This window comes from Epinephelus lanceolatus, chromosome 10 (assembly GCF_041903045.1).
Source record: "Epinephelus lanceolatus isolate andai-2023 chromosome 10, ASM4190304v1, whole genome shotgun sequence".
Taxonomy (NCBI): Eukaryota; Metazoa; Chordata; class Actinopteri; order Perciformes; family Serranidae; genus Epinephelus; species Epinephelus lanceolatus.
In genome coordinates, this window is record NC_135743.1 from 2,704,990 (window position 1) to 2,724,249 (window position 19,260).

At 41.2% G+C, this 19,260-nt stretch overlaps 1 protein-coding gene across 1 annotated transcript in view; it reads right to left on the minus strand.

The window, feature by feature from the left end:
• nek11 (NIMA-related kinase 11) overlaps positions 1-19,260 on the minus strand; it is a 119,432-nt gene that overhangs the window by 34,486 nt on the left and 65,686 nt on the right. Inside the window, exons 11-13 of the mRNA XM_078171275.1 lie at positions 15,227-15,320; positions 14,559-14,682; positions 2,565-2,683 (exon numbers count right to left, since the gene is read on the minus strand). Coding sequence (XP_078027401.1) covers positions 2,565-2,683; positions 14,559-14,682; positions 15,227-15,320 — 337 coding nt within the window. The remainder of the gene's footprint in view (positions 1-2,564; positions 2,684-14,558; positions 14,683-15,226; positions 15,321-19,260) is intronic.

Below are 19,260 nucleotides of genomic sequence, written 5' to 3' on the forward strand. Positions count from 1 at the left end.
TTATAGATATGAAGATCCAGAGTGATTCAGTGCTCAAACTATCAGAGGGTGAATCAGTCGTGGATCACAGAGACATCTGATGCCCGAGGAGAGACCTCAATGCTTTATGATGATCATTCAGATATTAATTGTAAAAGAATTCATTTTAGATTTAATTTCATTAAACTTGTTTTCTATCAATTAGTATCTTTACAGGCACACGGCTGCCTTTTGTCGTCTTGTTTCAACCCTTTGAAACCCGAGCAAACTGATTTTATTTCCCTTAAAAATATGGGATGAAGGCTGTGAGCAACGAAAGAAGAAATGACCCAAAAACACGAGCAAGAAATTACAAAATATAAAAAACAGGAAATACATTTTAAAAAAAAGTTACAAAACAAAGAAAGAAGGAAACAACCTGGAAAGAGTGCTTAAAAATATAATAATGTTGTTTTAATATAAACCAGAGAGCTTTTTCCTTTTGTTATCAATTTTCTATATATATATATATTCTTTTTCAATTTGTGGGACATTTCTTACCAAGTTGCTCATTGCCTTTTTCCCCATGTTTTTGAAAGAACTCACACTAATTAGCTCAGAGTTCAAAGGTTCAGATACTTGTGAAAGGCGCCTGAAAGCAGCACAAGAAAAGGAATGTTGCTCCAAGTTTCAAAGGGTTAATCAAGCATAAAACCTCCACACTGTCTTCATGAGGTTGAAGAAGTATTCAGATCCTTCTCTGAAGTTACTGTGAAAATACTCCACTACAAGTAAAAGTCCTGCATTCAGAACCTTATTTAAATTAATAATACTACTCCATAGCCATTGGTAGCTTTGTCACCTTCTACCTATGCCAGTCCTCAATGCCTATGTGCAGTTTCACATAGATTGACCACGTCAGTGAGTAGAAAAACGTGGGACAGACAGAATGACTGACTGACAGAATGACACACTGACAGTTTCCCTGATTATGTACAGCATACCATACCATGACGTAGTCATACCAAACATTAGAAAACTCCAACATTGGTCCACAGAGGGAGCCACAGCGATCGGTCGCATTTTAGCCATTTTGAAGCATTTTTCTGTTGTTATAGCGCCACCCAGTTGCCAATTAGAGTTAAATTTCTCCAGTCACCTTGAGGCGTCCTGTTCTACATATCTACCAAGTTTAGTAAAAATCCATATGGCGATTAGGCCTAGATAAGAAATGAGCTCTCTAGCGCCCCCATTTTGTTTGATGGGGTCAATAATGGAGGGGTCCCCTCAGATTATGTGTGGTCATATGCCTACAAAGTTGCGTGGTGATGGGTGAAACCCTTGAGATGTTATACACCTTTATGTGATGAGCCACGCCCTCCGCAATATTCATTGCCTTATAGAAGCTCAGTTTTAGTAAGTTTTCCAACTTTTGCCAAGAGGGAACTTTAGATATTGGTCCCTAGATTATGTTCACCCAGTTTCATGCAGATCGCTCAAACTTCCTAGGAAGAGATCCATTTGAAGTGTTTTTCAAAAAATTCAAAATGGCGGAAAATCTATATAAGCGGAAGTTATGGGTTCTTGAGGCAAATGTGTTCCTCATGAGGAGAGGCATCTCTGTGCAAAGTTTCATGTCTCTACGACATACGGGCCATGAGATATGCCCATTCAAAGTTTGACATTTCAATGGGTTGCTATAGCGCCCCCCTTTGGCCAATTGATGTAATATTGCTTCATTGGCATCCTCCCATGACCCTCTACCACTGTGCCAAATTTCACATGGATTGACCAAGTCAGTGAGGAGAAAAACGTGGAACACACACACACACACACACACACACACAGTTTTCGTCATTATATAGTAAGATGTATCAGCAAAACGTACCTGAAGAACTTCAAGTAAAAGTACTGATACTGTAATGCAGTTTTCCTATCTGATGTTTTTGGATTAAAATTCCTGAATGTGTAAGTTACATTTTACTGTTGGATGTTGAGAGTTGTGCACATTTTAACTCCTGTGTAAAGCTGTGTTGCAGAAATATTTATTTTAGATACCTTAAAAAAAAATCAATATTATTTTAAAGCTCCAGTGTCAGATTAAGGGGGATATAATGGCAGAAATGGAATAGTATATTTCATATAAGTATAATAAGTTTGTTTTCTTTTGTGCATAATCACCTGAAAATAAGAATAGTTGTGTTTTTGTTACCTTAGAATGAGTCGTTTATATCTACGTAGTGAGCAGGTCACTGAACAAACCAAACACTGACTCTAGATAGGGACATTCACGTTGTCATGTCAGCCACCGTAGTTATCAGAGAGAAGAGACCCAGAAGTTATTGTAAAGAAACATTGTGATTTGGTTTATTAACTGTTGGGTAGTTTAATCTACAGCAATGCATCATGGTCTTTAAGATCATTATATGTCTGCGGCGTGGCTGTCCTGTGAGAACCACGTATCTCTAAAGAGTCAGAAAAACAGCCTGTTTTCAGCTTTGTGACGACTGTTGAGCAGATCCAGGAGGGTTTTAAAGAGTTTATTTAGCTGAAGAAGTAAAGACAGTAAAATGAGTCACTTCAGACAGACAGACAGACAGACTCACCTGAGGGTCAGACAGGTAAAGAGTCTCTGTAGGTGTTGTTGTCTCTTCGTCCTCTGAACACGAATCAAATCCGTCCTGGTTGTAATAAACTTCTGCAGCCTGAGGGTCCTCTGGGATGTCTGCACACACACACACACACACACACACACACACATACACACACACACACACTTGTCCATCACTTGTTCACTAGGTTATCTTTAATTTAAAGGTCCAGTGTAGGATTTAGGGGGATATATTGGCAGAAAGAAAATATAATCAACTGAGTCTCACTCCAAAGTCGTCCAATTCCGGCGCTTGGTCAGCACTGACAAAAAAAAGCTGTCTTGTCATGTCGCCATTTGCTGTTATTGTTTAATGGCGACCGGCAGCGTCAGGGGGAAAAGTGGCGGTACAACAACTAAAGTTAAGGAGGAAATGTCTAATGTCAACTTTCAGAAAGAGGTCCGGTGTTCACTTCCTGTAAGATTGTAAAGCCAAATCCTGTTCTTTGTTCCTAAACCCAACCACGTGTGTTGTTGAGGGATAAAAACGTCAATTCACAGTGTTGTACCGGCTTTTATTTTGAAAGAGACTGTATGCAAACTGTACATTTCCTGTGAAAACAGAAGTGTATTTTGAAAACAGACAATGCATGTAACAGGCTGAAGTTGACACGGCGTCCCAGAACGTCAACAACCAACACACCCAGGGTACCTTGGACGTCATATGTGGACGTGGAAAGTCCATGACCAAACGTGGACATGTGACGAGGTCACAGTGAGGATGTGTTGGCATAATATAAGTATGTTTTTCTTTAGTGTATTATCATCTTAAAATAGGAATCATCATGTTTTTGTCGCCTCAGAATGAGCCGTATATATCTCTGCAGTCCTCATCTGCACACCTCGCCATTTTGCACCGCCATGTTTCTACAGTAGCCCAGAACAGACAAACCAAACACTGGCTCTAAAATAGGACCGTTCATGTTTTCATGACGGCCACAGCGGCCCCTCTGACGAGCCAAACAGCGCAGTAGAAACACTGATCTGTGACCTCACTGCTCGATCTTGCACACTGCTCATTTTAAAATATCTCGTATCCAGTCAGACCCATACTACGCAGATGAGGATGTTTAATTCATGTGGCCCTCTGAGGGCCCGACAGAGTCTATTCTTCCCCCGTCAGCCAATCACACGGCTGGACTCAGACAGAGGGCGGGGCTCTGGGAGCAGACGCAACAGGGATTGAGAGCTGAATAAAACAAGTCCAAGACTCACATGTTGCTCAGGTCGTATCTGTTGTTATATTACATTACACTAAATGTCTCCAGACTTGGATGAGTTCAGTCAGTGCTCTACACGTGACATCAATTTGACTTGACGAGTGAAAGTAAGTGACTGGAAGCTGATTGGCTGAGCTGCAGCACCATGTGATGTCACACTGAGGCTCAGGTGTTGTGTCTGTTTGTGTTGAAGCTGAAAACATTTAGTGAGATCGTCGAGGCTGTTGAACATCACGCTAACAGTTTGTGTCTCGGAGGAGTTTCGTGTCTCGTGTTGAAGCTCCTGGAGGTTGGAAACAGTCTGAGGAGCAGAGAGCTGGAGGAGAGATCTAAAATAAGACGCTGACTGTCTGAAAATAATGTCGTCAGTGAAGTTTGTTCTTAAACTAGTCGTGTCTCTGTGGACACGCTCCTGGAGGATTTTATCATTAATATAAAACAAATGATAAAGATCTGTTTGAGGATATTATCCTGTGTAAAACAAAAAATGTTACGTTAGGACCACATCAAAAAGTGAGGACAATTTTAAAGGTGAGAACATGTAAGGAATGTCAGGACTGAGGACAATTTTGGGACATTTGTAGAAACTCAGGTGACATTTTTGTAGCATGACAACATTTTGATGAGCGAGGACAACACAATGGGAAGTGAAAACTATTTGGAAAGTTACGATGTTTTTGGACGATGTCAACACTGAAAAGTTTGTAAATGTTAGGCCATTTTTTCTTAATGTGAAAATAATTTTGGTGGAAATAAGTGCTTTATTTATCAAATGGAAAGATTTTGGAAAGGAAATAAAGTAATAACTAGGCCAGCGTTGCAAAGAAAATTTTGGAAAATTATATATAAGAAAATGGAGACACTTTGGGGAAATTGGGTAATTTTGGACATTTATGTAAAGTAAGAACATATCCAACAGCAGGTTATTTTTGAAAACTGAAGCCATTTAAAGGCAGGAGGACATTTTAAATATTTCATTTTTGTAAAGTGAGCACAGCTGGAAAGTGAGGACACTTCTGTAAATGAGGACGTTTTTAAATGGAGACATTTTGGGGGAAATTAGAAACTGGGGACGTTTTGGGAAATTTTGTGAAAATGAAGACATTTTGGAGAGCGAGGGTGTCTTTCAATGTTAGGACAGTTTTGGAAAATGAAGAAATTTTTCGAAAATTATAAATATTTTTGATAAATGGGGACACTGAAGAAATTGGAAAATTTGTGAAAAAGTTTGTAGAGTGAAGATCTTTTGGAAAGTGAGAACACTTTAGTGGTGTGAGGACATTTCCTAAGTTCACTCACATGAAGCTCAGCTTAAGTTCAATCAGGAAGACCTTTCTCGTGCTCACCCTTTCACATTTCTCCATCCCACTCTCACTACTCCCTCCAATCAGCTGACTGTGGGTGTTCACTCCTCTAGTTATCCAATCACACTTTGCCACGATCTCTCAGCCAATCAGGATGCCGCTGCAACATTTTAAACCTGCTCTCTCTCTTCTGCTGCTGTCAGCCATCATTTAGGCAGAATCTTCGCACCCTCCTCCACCCTGGTCACCTCCAGCCATCGTATCCTGAGTCCAGGACGAGTTCTCAAAGACTCATTTCTCTACTCATCCAGATCATCGGCACTTCTCTATCTTCCTCTCATCTCATCTCATCTTCATCACCTCTACCACCACCAGCGTCTAGACCCCGGGGGGGTTCCCTGTTCGACTATGGATTCATCACCCTCCTTAAATCAAACCATCTCTACAGGGTCTAATCGCCAAAGACTTTCCACATTCTTATTCATTTGTTCACATGTTAATAAATGTTCTTTTACCATAAAAACGTGTCTCTCCTGTTTGAACTGGAAAGTGAGGACATTTTTGTAAATGAGGACATTTTTTTCAAAGTGAAGACATTTTTAGTGGAAATGACGCTATTGAAAAATAAATTATTTAGAAAAGAGTGACACTGTCTGGACAGAGGATGTTTTTTAAAAGTGAGGACTTTTTGTAAAAATGAAAACATTTATGGGGAGCCAGGGCGTCTTTCCAAATTGGGATAGTTTTGAAAAGTGAAAACAATTTTGGAAAATTATAGATATTTTGGGCTAAATGGGAAAACCTGGCGGGAGAACTGAGTAATTTGGGGAGATAAAAACATTTTACACAGTCTTGAAATTTGTGTAGAGTGAGGACATATAACAAGTCACAAGTCAACAAAAAGGGAAGAGACTTTAGAGGCGTGAGGACATTTCTCAAAGTGAGCACAATTTTACAAAGTGAGGCTTTTTGGAAGCTGAAGACATTTCTGTAAAAAAATAAAATTAAAAAATAAAAAAAGGACATTTGTGGAAACCAGAGCATCTTTTCATCATGAAATGTTTCAAAGTGAAGACTCTTGTGCATCTTCTGTTAATTTAACACTGCGTGGGCGACCAAACTGGTTTCCCCTTTGTGGATTAATAAAGTCATCTAATCATTTCATGTTTTAAAGTGAGGACACATTTGAAAAGCAAAGATATTTTTTTAAAGCGAGGACATTTTGTGCGGCCATCTGTTTTAGGCTTCAGGTTTGTTCTGTGTTAACGGGGGTCCTCACAGGGATAGAAGCAGAAACTAATTGTGTTTTGTGTGTGAGAAAACGTGAAATTAAAGTCACTGAAAAACATTTCTAGCATGACGACTTAAAATTTTAATTTCTTCCCAAACTGAGCTTTTATTTTTCATTTGAGCATTTGTCTCTGAGCAACAGGAGAAACTCTGCTCTCAGGTTTCATCATGTGTCCCTGAGCAGTTTGATGCAATCAGACTTCTGTAAACTCAGTAATGAGCTAAAGCGCTCATCAGTGCTTCCCTCCGACTTTAAATCCATGTGGAGCTTCACTCAGAGCGTCTGTTTGTCTGTTTGTCAGAGTCTTGAACATGAACTCACCTGTTCACCTGTCGGACTCACTCAGTCACACAGAGCTGATCACATCAAACTCTGAACATGAATGTTAAATTAATTTTAGATGAGACGTTTGTTGTGACTGCTGGAGGGAGGAGAACAGACCGACCCTGTTTCTCAGAAATATAACAACATTAAATTAACTTTTGTTTTCATCATGTGAATCTATATTTCCTGTGTTTAAAGGCCCTCCAGGCTCCTCACAACTCACAGGAAAAAATTACATCTGCATCCTCAGAAAACTTAAAACAAGTAGCTGTTTTCAGTCCAATAACAGTTTAATAGAAAGTCTTTTTGTACTAAATATGAATTTATTTTGGAGCTCCCTGCAGGAGCGTCTGGCTGGCTTCTGTTCTCCAGCTGTGAGTTTCACACATTTAACGTCTCAACAAACTTGAAAGGATTCATTTCATAATCAAGCCTGTTAGATCTCACATCAGTGGAGCCCAAACTGTGGTCCTGGGACTCTGAGAGGCCTCCAGGGACTTTGAGAAGTCTCCAGGAGACTCTGAGGTCCCCAACGAAACATCAAACACTCTGATTTCACCTCATTTCAGATGTTTTTTTGCATCAGACTTGAAATTTAGACAAGAAAAAGTTTGGACAGGAAACAAATGAATCTGAGGACATTCACTCAAGTTCTGTACTATAGTAAGTGTTTCAGGTATACTAATTATAATACTACTTAATAATAATAGTAATACCTTGAGTATTTTCTTTTCGTGCCACTTTTGTGCTGATATTTTTACACACAATGATTTAAATTAAACTCCCAAACAGTTCATACAACTACAGTTAAAGAGCATTAGTCCATTAATCAGTTGGTCGAGTGACAGAAAATGAAAGTGAAACTATTAACACTTTTCATGTAGAAACTTTAAATGGTCCCAGCTTCACAAACCTATCCTGTGAAGAATGTCACAGTATATTGTGTTAGAACACTGTGAAGGTGTCACTATAATAGTAGTTTTAGTAAAAAATAAACATTTAGATTTTTTTTTCCTTCCCCCTTTTTTGGCGCCCCCTATGGATGACCTCGCCCTTAGCATTTGCCTATGTTGCCGATGCCACAGGTCAGCACTGGACACACCATCGATATCACCAGTCTATCACCAGTAACACTTTCTATAAAGACCACATCTATAATATATTATGAGGCCATTCATAGTGAATTATAATGCATTTATAATGCTCAATGACTGCGCTCGTATACACACATGATGCTTCCTAATGCACAATATCAACAGAAATAAAACATAATAGATGTGACCTATAATGAATTATAAGTAACTGAAGGGGCTTATGTTGATTATGAATACCTATACTCACCGATACACACCTCAACAATCTACTGTAGTGAGGACTCATAGTACAATAGTCCATGCAGTATCATAATTTATCATTGTATGTGTTCAGTAAAATGAAGTACATATTGATGCATCAATAATAATGCATGCTTCATTATAAAGTCTCACTGTTGGGGTTCAGTAAGATGTGATGCAGTTTCATATATTTAAAAGAAACTATGAGTCATCACAAGTGATAAATGCCTATTGCACACTGGAATACCTTGAAAAGACTAAAGTATGACACCCGCTCATATGTCTAAAGACAATGTGTCATGAGTCAGAGAGCTTTTAGTCACAGAATAAGATTTTGCCAAGACTGGGGATCTGACAGAGTCACTATCTGTGAGACTGTTAGCTTCAAAAAGGAAAATTAAAGTGGACATGTTTTTGTTGCCTCAAAATCTCCAGGGAGTAGTATGCTTTATGATTTAGTTAGCTCGCTAGCTAAGTAGCCTACCCATCCCAAACAAAGTTAGCCTGCTTGTAAGCTAACGTTAGCTACTTGAATGTTTGCTATTAGCCTGCAAGCAAAGCGTACATTTTAGCTGAAGATTTCTAGCTTCACTCATGTGAATGGTTACAAGATGTGATTTTTTAAAGCTATTAATCTTAAGTTGGAACATATGGTTAGCTCGTAGGCTAACAGCAAACATTTCAGTAGCTAGCGTTAGCTTGTGAATAGCCTCTACGGTGGTTAGCTTTCTAGCTATAGCATACTTAGGCCCTGATCACACCGAGAGTGTTTAGCAGCTTGTGGCAGCTTTTTGTGGTTGTTTTTAATGAGAATGAAGCTTTTTGCTCACTGTTTTGCGTTGTGATGTGCGCTCTAGGCGCCTGGCCTCTGAAGCCATTTTTGGTCAAAAAAGCTCTTAATCTGCCTGGAGCCGCAAAACATATTCACACCTTATAATGAAGGGAACAGTAAGTCGGGGCGGCGGCAGTAGCTCAGTCCATAGGGACTTGGGTTGGGAACCGGAGGGTCGCCTGTTCAAGTCCCCGTCCGGACCAAAATATGGAGCGTGGACTGGTAGCTGGAGAGGTGCCAGTTCACCTCCTGGGCACTGCCAAGGTGCCCCTGAGCAAGGCACCGAACCCCCCAACCGCTCGGAGCGCCTGTCATGGGCAGCCCTGACATCTCTCCACTTAGTGCATGTATAGGTCCAGTTTGTGCATGTGTGTGTTCGGACCTGTGTGTAATTGACAACAGAGTGAAAAATTGAATTTCCCCTCGGGGATGAATAAAGTATATAAAATTAAAATTAAATAAAAAATTAAATTAAATTAAATTAAAGTCAGGTGTAAATGAACCTTTATTAATATGTTGTACAACGAGGTGGCTCCTCCGCTGTGGGCCTAGAGTTGCCACCTGTCCCGTTTTTCCCAGAATTGTTCTCTTTTTTCATCAGCTGTCCCGGGAAAAAAAAAATCTCTCCCGGGACACAATTTGTCCCGTTTTTTGGGGAAAATGCAGCAGCAGCAGGCCAAGGAGTCCATCCAGAACGACGCATAGTGCGTCCAAATTCACACCTGTTCTTCTCTATGGTTTTTCTCCGCAACCGTGCGTCATAGCGAGAAGCCACGCATATCACGTGAAACAGCGGAATCGTAGCTTTCCGAATGTTTTCACAGCGAAAAAAAATGATAAAGTTACACTAAAATGATGTATAACAGAGCTTTCATACAGCTTTGCACACACATTACTCTTGGATGGATTACTCGCGAATGCAGCATCGCACAGAAATGCCACGCATATCACATGAAAGCGCAGGAGCAGAGCTTTCCAATGATACCACACACATCATTGTGCTGTCATCCCATCACGCTATAAATACAGATCAATTGTCTACCAAATAAAATCCTGTCGAATTTCTTTACAATCCATTATACAGATCTTGTTATCAGTCACTTCATATAGTGAGGAATATCGTATCTTACCACGTCTTAGGCTTGCGTGTGTTTCTCCCTGTCTATCCACATTTGTAGTCCAGCTTTCAAGATGCAAATATCTCCATATTGTCCAGTTGACACTCCATCAAACTTTGTATGACAAGACCAGCCACTTCACCTTTGCACACCCAGACAACTGCAGCCTAATCATGCATGCCTGACAGGGCCGTAGACACCATACACATTGAGGGGGACACGTGCCCCCCCCCCCCCCCCCTTTTTAACTGCAAACAAAGTGGCAAATATTATCTTGGAGGACATCATTGCACTTGGGTGACTATTTTTCTATGATCTTAGATGTAAATATTGCATGTTTCTTTCAGATAAAACACATTTTTGACTTGTGAATGAGTCAATGGAATTTCTAGCAATAATGAAAAAATACTGGCAATCATGTCCGTCTGGCACAAACCACATGTTTTGGACAGCTGTGAAGTGACAGAATGTCCCAGCATCATGGTTCTTATGTTGCCAGATTCCAGAGAGTCTCCCCTCTTCATATATGGCAGAATATGTCAACTTCCAACTTGCTATGCTGAGATACATGTAAAAATGTAAGAATTTAGTCACACAGATTTGTTTTTTTTCATTGAAATAAAAATTAATATAAAATACAGGCACATAGAAGGACATGGAATGATGGCAAATCTGGTCTCCTATGTCCGAATTTCATGTTCATTGGTCAGTCTGAACTAGTAATAATGGCCGAGCCCTCCGCCTCAAACATTTGGTCGAGTGTCCCTTTTTTTCACAAATCCAAGGTGGCAACCCTATGTGGGCCATTTGACTGTTTGGTACTTAAACTTTGCAGGGTTGGCAGTAAAAGCAAACAAATATGTCCACGCACTGTTAAATTTTCTACTGTCCTTCAAGACTTATTTTGATCTAGAATCCATAGCTAGCTTAGCTAGGAAGATCTGAGACAAGCCATGGCTATTGAGGTTGGCAAATTTTAAAGGAAAGGTGATAGGCCATATGACGCACATTCAGTTGTGTAAAAACTTTTTTTTTAAATTCTGTGAATAAGCTACATTTTACAATGCAGAATATAAGAATCACTTTAGGCCCACAACAGTGGAAAAAAATTAAAAGTTAGCTATTATTAATCTCGATATAATTTTTTGCCAAAGCCACAGGGAGCCACTGGAGAGGGGCTCCAGAGCCACAGGTTACCTACCTCTGCTCTATCACCTATCACTTCACCTCAAACACTCAGACAACACAGCCATTATTGTCAAACTCACATATAACCCCTCTGCTATGGACCATCACAACATGGCAAACATGAAATAATAACTGGTCCTCCGTCACCTCAGCATCAGTGGCAATTGCTCTAAGACTGCAAGGGAAGCTCAGCTTCCCCTAAAATGTCAAAAAATAAGTGATCAAATATGTACTGTTGTCTTTACATTTCAATGACTAAATATGCGCCAGAACGCATTCAACTTTTGTTCAGAATCAGCTACTTATCACAGGTCACTGACGCGACTTTCTTCTCATTCATTCCCGTAGCGTCACAGTGCATTAAACAGTGGAAGTTCAGCGTCCAAAGATTTCAGTGGGGAAGCATAGAGTGGGTTGTTCCACTGCAGCGAAACTACACAGTCATTGGATAAATGCTCAGTTTTGTCCCGCCCATCGGACGCTCAGCGTCTCTGGGGGTCTGTGGGGCAGTGGGCTGGCCTCGGCTGGACTGGACGCTGGGCTTCGGCATGATGATTGGATGATCTGTCTGAGGCTGAATCCCTTTTTGATTGACAGCGAAATGAGCGAATCAGCGATCTTGAAATATAAACCACCACCGGAGCATTTTTCAAGTTTCATTCCATTGTTCCGAGTTGATCTGGAGACTTTTCCAATCCTCTTAGTGACTTTTTCTTTGTTAAAAACGATTAGCGACAAATCTAGCATCTTTTTCTGGTGTTAATGGAGACTCTGACTTCTGTCACTCTGCAGTTACTGTCCCCAACGAGCAGCGGGTGCTGCTGTGAGCCCCTCCACCGTCCCAAAGCGCTCACAGGCGGTCACACTAGCCTCGTGCAGCAGCCCCACAGGGTAGAATTTACGTATAAATAAACAGACACATTTTATGATGTAGGCCGAAAATGAGCTTCCCCTCCTTGAAAGACCAGCAGCCGCCACTGCTCAGCATCCCAATCCAATCAATAACCAAAGAGTTTAATGGCTGACAGTTAAAAATATCTCAGAGAGACAATGGACAATAGACTCAGCTTCAACCAGCACACTAATAACATCCATCAAAGGAGCCACCAAAGACTAACAGGCATCGCTGACCTTACTGGACTCTATGTTGACCCCAATCTCCTCCTATTGCTGTAGCAGAGCATCATTCAGCCCGTCCTCCTGCTGTTCCACCTGCTTCTTTAACATGTTATCTCTTACTAATCACATCAAAATCCCAGCACAATCATAACTGGCCTCCTCACACCCAACATTACAGCGCTAAAGAACTGGTCCACTGCACACAGTACAACGTCAACAGGACAGGACATGACTCACTCGTCAGTCACCACCTCTAACGGCCCAGTGATGGGCAGACCAACTCTTTTCACAGTCGGTTCCTGCGAGCTGATTCATTTCCAGTTTGGATATTTTTTGTAAAAAATGACATCAGTCTCTCCATAACTTGTAAATATTTTACAATTAGGGAATGTAAGAAGCACTTCAGGCAAACAACAATGAAAAATGAAGACTAAAAAAAATTAAAAAGACTTTTTCATTTCCATATAATTGTTTTGTCAAAGAGCCAAATGTGGCTCCAGAGACTCAGGTTGCCTTCCCCCTGGACCATACGCTTCCAAACCCTGCGTCACCAACTCCATTATCATTTGCCAAAACCTAATACACACACAGTGAAGGTGGCAGCAACCACACACTGCACAGATGGAGTGTGTGTAGCACATAAAAACACAACTCTACTCCACCTATGTGACGTTTCGTGTCCTTGCCACATGTAATTCAGCCGATAATGTGCAGTGTGTCCGTCACTGTATGTTGCTACCGTGTGCTGTTGTCTGATGTGTACGCTGCTGTGGAAGGAAAAAGGGGACAATAAAGGAACAATGAAGTCTGGAGTCTAAGAGTCTGAGCCATCCGTCACAAGTGACACCAGTTTTAATGAGATTCATGGCTTATGGCCTTTTTAATACCCGACAGCTCCTGGAGGATTTTCTAGATAAACACCTGATTGAGTTGCTTGAACTCGGAAATCTCCGGAGAGTTTTTCTGCCTCAGATCAGCTGTAAATTTCATTAGTTTCGGCTTGCTGGCTGCTAAGTTGATTCAGCGACAGAGAACATGACAGTTCATATTAATCCGAAGACAAATCATATCTGTAAACTGATGAAAGTTATCAGGATTTATTAAATCAGTGTGATGAGACACATTAAGTGTAATTCACTGTCCAGTGTCAGGAGCTGATCTGAGCTTCAGGATCAGGACAGGTTTCATTTAATCATCAGGAAGTTCTGATCACGAGGATGTGATGTTAATGAGACTCGTGATGATGCTCTAATGAAAGTTCAGTCGGGAAGACGATGCTTATGTCTTTAAACTATTTTTCATAACATCTACCACTCACTCGTTGCGCGCATCCTCACTCATTTCTTTCTGTCATTATCGGGGCTGTCAATTGTGACATCAGCTGTTCTGTCAGCTGATCACAGTTAACCAACAGAACAGCGATGCATCCTCTCTGTTAGCCTATCATCTTACTGCTTCTTGTTTTGAATATGGTTCTCTTTCATGCAGCAGTTGTGCTCAATCTCCACCTCCCCATCATCGCAGTGTCCTCGCAGATTCATCAGCCTTCAGTCTCAGAGTCATCAGCCACCATGAGCACCAGTGTCTAGATTGATCTTGCTCGATTGCAAATCAAGGCGCCAAAGTCTTTCTGTAAATTCATCTTTATCATATGATCTGTTGATCTGTTCACCTCCACTCTGTATTAAACAATCATCTTTATTTCATTCACCTGGTCTCTCCTGATTGAAATAAAGGAGTGCGTCAGAGTTGCAAAGTGAGGACAACTTTAAAAGGTGAGAACATTTTGAGGGACGTGAGGACATCAAAGGATTGTCAGGACCTTTTCCTTAATGAGGACAAGTTTAGACCATTGTGACATTTGTAGAAAGTGAAGTGACATTTCTGTAGAGTGACAACATGTGATGAGCGAGGACGATTTAATTGGAAGACAATTTTTTTTTTACAAAGTTAAGATGTTTTTGGATGAAGTTAACAGTTCTGTGAAAATGATTAACATTTGGAAAGTAATTTTTTTTCAAAGTGAGGACATTTTAGAGGAAATAAGGGCTTTTTTTTAATGAATGAGAAAGTTTTCTGAGCAGAAAATTACTTTTGGAAACAGGGTATTTTATCAGAAGTGTAAGAGAAGATAAACATTTCCTTTTTCATTTTTAACTGTATCCATTACCATGTAGTAAAAATAAACTATGACACTGAATGTGATGATGTTTTTCTCACCGTGCAGCTCTGACTCTGACGTCTCGCTGTCATCCTGCTCCATGATTGGCTGCGACCCTCCTGGTGACTGGTGGTCCTGGATGCTGATTGGCTGACCGTGACAGGCTCCATCCTCTCTGCTCTCCTGTTGTTTGGAGGAAAAGAGCTAATTGACTCGTTTTAAGTGAAACCCAGCGGAGTTCAGCTCACTTCAAACGTCCACAGACTCAGAGAGAGGAGAGAGTGAGAACTGGAAACATTCAGAGACGTTTCAGCTGTTCAGGACTAATTAACCTGCCAGAGGATTAATTCAACAGAAATCCATGAAGAGAAGCAGCCTGTGGTCTGCAGGTCGACAATATGACACAAACACAGGGGTGGGAGGCAATTTAGTGCATTTACTGTACTGTTATGTAGTTTACGAGAGTATTTTCATCTAATGCAACTGTATCTTTCTCCTCCACTACATCTAGTAAATATTGTACTTTTTACTGCACTGCATCAGTAGGCTAATATTAATCCAAAAACTATTACTTACATTTTGCATTTTACTGTACTATCAAGTTGTAGTGGAGTGTTTTCACAGTGTGAGATTAGTATTTTAACATCAATAAAGAATCTGCATACGTCCTCCTCTTCTGTATAAATGTGTAACTGTGCTTAAAGTCAGTGAATTTATATTTTCTTACGTTCAGAACATCCAGGCTGACTTTTTCAAAATGGCGGCTCCTCAGTTCTCTCCTGCGAGTGTGAACCTCCTTGTATTTCTCCTCAGCCAGTTTCCTGCAGAGACACAAACCAACAATGTTAGTAAACAGAAGGATGTTTTTTGGTGGGCGGGGCTTAGCTGGAGGCAAAACAATTCTCCACAGACATTAGTGATCACTGACCAACGGGACCAGACTGGCCGACCCGTATGCTCTCACTCAGTGGATGGATGATGTCACAGGAAGCCAATCTTACAAAGGAGGACCACACTTGTTTGTTTTGCTATGGAAGCTAACGTTAGCTAATGTGCTAAAAAGTTAGCGTTGCAGAGAAATCCAATCTTCCTCTTAATCCCTCCCCAGTTTCTGATGAGGTGGACATGATAACCCTTAATACACATAACCTTATTCATCCCTACAACAGGAAATACTTTTTCCCTAACCTGATATGAAGTGTGCGCTGCACATGTGAGCATTTTTGATGATGGCCTCCGTCCAGTCCTTTGGTCTTATCACATTTAACCATAGTTGTCTTTGTTTTTGTTGACGGGCAGTGGCGGCTGGTTTTGAGCCATGACTCCTTCTATTCTGGCTCCCAATAACACAACAAGACAAACACATTTTAACACTCCATTGTGTCCTTTAAGAATCCACATGTGTTCGTATTGAGCTCCAGCAGGGCTGCAGACAGACTCTCACCACCCACCAAGTCTGTTACACTCTTTTTATCCACGTCCTTTGAAGCTGGGTGGAAAAATACCGCAATTTACATAAAAACCAAAACAAGGACATTCATCAGGGACACCCCAAAGAATGTTGCATACAGCACATAGAGAGACCCAGAAGAAGTATTTTGATCTTCGTCCTGCGCTCGGAGGGCAAGGAGCTCCTGGGCCTCACTGCTTTCACCATTTGCAGACATTTACCACCACTGTTCTTCTTCATTGAGTTAGCTGCTAACTGCTATCGGCTACTTTTTAAATCTCTCTTGGTGGGTCAAACACATAACACGTCGTCAAAACGTCACACCTGTCCTACCCTACCAGCTGTCCTGTTTATACAGACACCATTTCGGCGCTCTTACCACCTCCTATAGCGGCTTAAAGATGAGACCACTCTGTCCCCCCATTCCGCAATCGTACCTCATATGCAGCAGAGCGAGGCGGCATAACGGTAATGTGAAAGGGGCTTACGTGTAAAAGTCTGGCGACCTGTCCATGGTGAACCCTGAATAGGATGATGGTCACAGATAACGGATGAATGTAAGACAGTTATTGATGAATTAAAGCTGTAGTTGGTAACATTACTGACACTGTCACAATATTCACGCAGCACTAAATGAGACAGAAAAAATCTGTCATGGTGTTACCACACATGAACAAAAACAACCAATCAGAGCTGCAGAGTCTCTAAGGGGGCGTACACATGCTGCGTCTTTAACAGTCCACGAAAGCACTGCTCTGGCATTTGAGCGCGTCTGTATCACATCTACACTGAAAACAATGACTGCAGCAATTCGCAGCAAAAAATGCGGCATGTGCACGGCCCCTAACGCAGCTGTCACTCATATGGATGTTGAAATATCACAGCGCTGACCCTTCCAAGAAGGTGGTCGAAGAAATGACAGAGGGCGGTTGTGTTCATGCTGTCCAAAAACTGACAGCCACCGATAGGACTTGCAAATTCCACTTCGTTCCACCTCCATATTTTGATGTGATAAATGACATGTTGGGGTACGTTAACCAGAAAACATTTGGCTTTATGGACACAAAATATTAGTCATGAAACAGCTCAGTAGGAATATCGTCTTTTACAGAACAAAACTATAATATTTTGTGCATGTAAACGCAGCTACGAGGAGACATTTTAAACCGACTGGATGTCAGTGAGGGCGACTGTTACAGATTTTGTTGAACTGTGCTCACAGCTGGAAACTTCCCGCACTGTTTCATTGTTTTGTTTCAGGTTTTATTTTTATTTTTTCTTGTCTTATTTAAAAACCTCTCTGTATCCTGTGCTGATTTATTTTTGGCCGGGCTACAGCTTAATTAAATGAACTGAAGGTCGACACACGAGCGTTAGTGTATGTGACTGATTTCCATCCTGCTAATTCTGCGTCCTCCTGTGGGACAGTGAACGCAGCAGCCTGCTGTTATGCAAACAGCTTCTCTATAATATGAATGCATGATTATGATTCTGCAGAACAACTAACAGAAACAGCAGCTCTGATGTTATTCATGTTTATTCATTGAATAAAAAATATTATTTGTGGAATCATGAAAAACTTTATCTTAATAAGCAAAACAATTCTTCTTCTCTACTTCCCTTATTTTCTATTTAAGCTGTATTTTAGGTTGAAAGAGTCAGTTGTCTGATATCAGCCTGAAGAAGAAGAAGTCACACTGACAGTTTCCACCTGGTGTTAACATGTGATCTGTACCTGGATCAGTCACACATTACTGCAGGTGTAAATGACCCGTGGATCAGATTGTATCATCAGATACAGATCACATGTTAATACCAGGTGGAGCTAAGGTGTCACTAACAAATCAGGATTTTATTTACCGCACAAACGTCTATTTCTGTGTCTCCCTCATGTCTGTTCTGTTCTTTCAGCTACAAAAGACATTAATTAGTGTTATTTGTCACCTTGTGTGGCGCCCTGACGCTGCAGCAGATCTATAATCAGTATTGGAGCAGCAGGCATCAGGTGTTTCTTTTAAACTGGCAATTATTTCCACGCGTCCTGAGATGCTGTGTGTCAGGAGTAATTAACATGTAATGGCAGTAATCTTCTCTAAACGATGCTGGAGCTCCTGTTCGGAGAGCAAACTTTCTCCATAGTCACGTCTTAAGTTTCCAGAAGTGCCTTTCATGTCGCCCACCTGGAGAATTTAGCCAACATTCAGACACTGTCATATTTTGTTGCACACTAGTTTTGTGTGTCTCAGCATGAGCCTGAAAGGGCCAGATCTGTGTGAGCAAAACATCAAACCAGTTAACAGCCGTCTGAGATACTGATCTCCTCGTGCATGTCCTGGACCAAAACGTCCTGTAGCGCCCTGGTTTGGTTCACTGGACGCACTGAGCGTCTCATTTTCTTGCAATCCTGTTATTTTCTCAATAAGTCTCTTCAAAGAAGCACAAATGCAGATAGAAAACAAACAGCTGTCAGAAGGATCTATAATGTCCTGCTTTGGAAGATATGATGTCACTAAACAAACCTGTTGCAGGATAGCATCTGGTTACCATGGAGATCTGAAAAATATCACAACTCTTTAATTTCTGTCAAGCAGCATTTATCCAAAGTGTCGAGCACCCTTTCATTAATCAGGCTACATGTCTCCTTTGTGCCGACAACACAGCAGGCAGAACGACGGCAGGGAGGAAAGAAAACTCACATTTTCAGATGGCGAGCTACAGTCCTGACCGACACGGTGCACTAAAGACACTAAACAGGCACTAGACAAAAAACTTCAAACAGTCTGGGTGTGACACCCCTTCAGTTACCACCAACTCTCTGAAGACTCCATTTTAGTTGTGTGTAGCTGTTCGCGCCATATCTTTTTTTATATGGACTGGGGCGGCTGTGGCTCAGAGGTAGAGCGAGTCGTCCACTAATCAGAAGACTGATGATTCGATCCCTGGCTCCTTCAGTCCACATGTCAAAGTATCCTTGGACAAGATGCTGAACCTCAAATGGCCAGACGGCTGTTTCATCAGTGTGTGAATGGTTAATAAGCAGCAGGTGGCACCATGTACGGTCGCCTTGGCCACCAGTGTGTGACTGTGTGTGTGTGACATGTAGTATGGAAAGTGCTTTGAGTGGTCAGCTGACTAGAAAAGCACAATATAAGTCCACTTACCATTTTGCCATGAGGCTCATGTGCATAGAGAGGGGCTAATTTTGCACCAAGTGATTTCATGTAACCTAATTCAAACATGTGTAAACAGCACAGGAGCAGCAAGACGCTGTTTGCTTGGCAGCACAGTGTGGGGTGCAATTAACCCTTTGT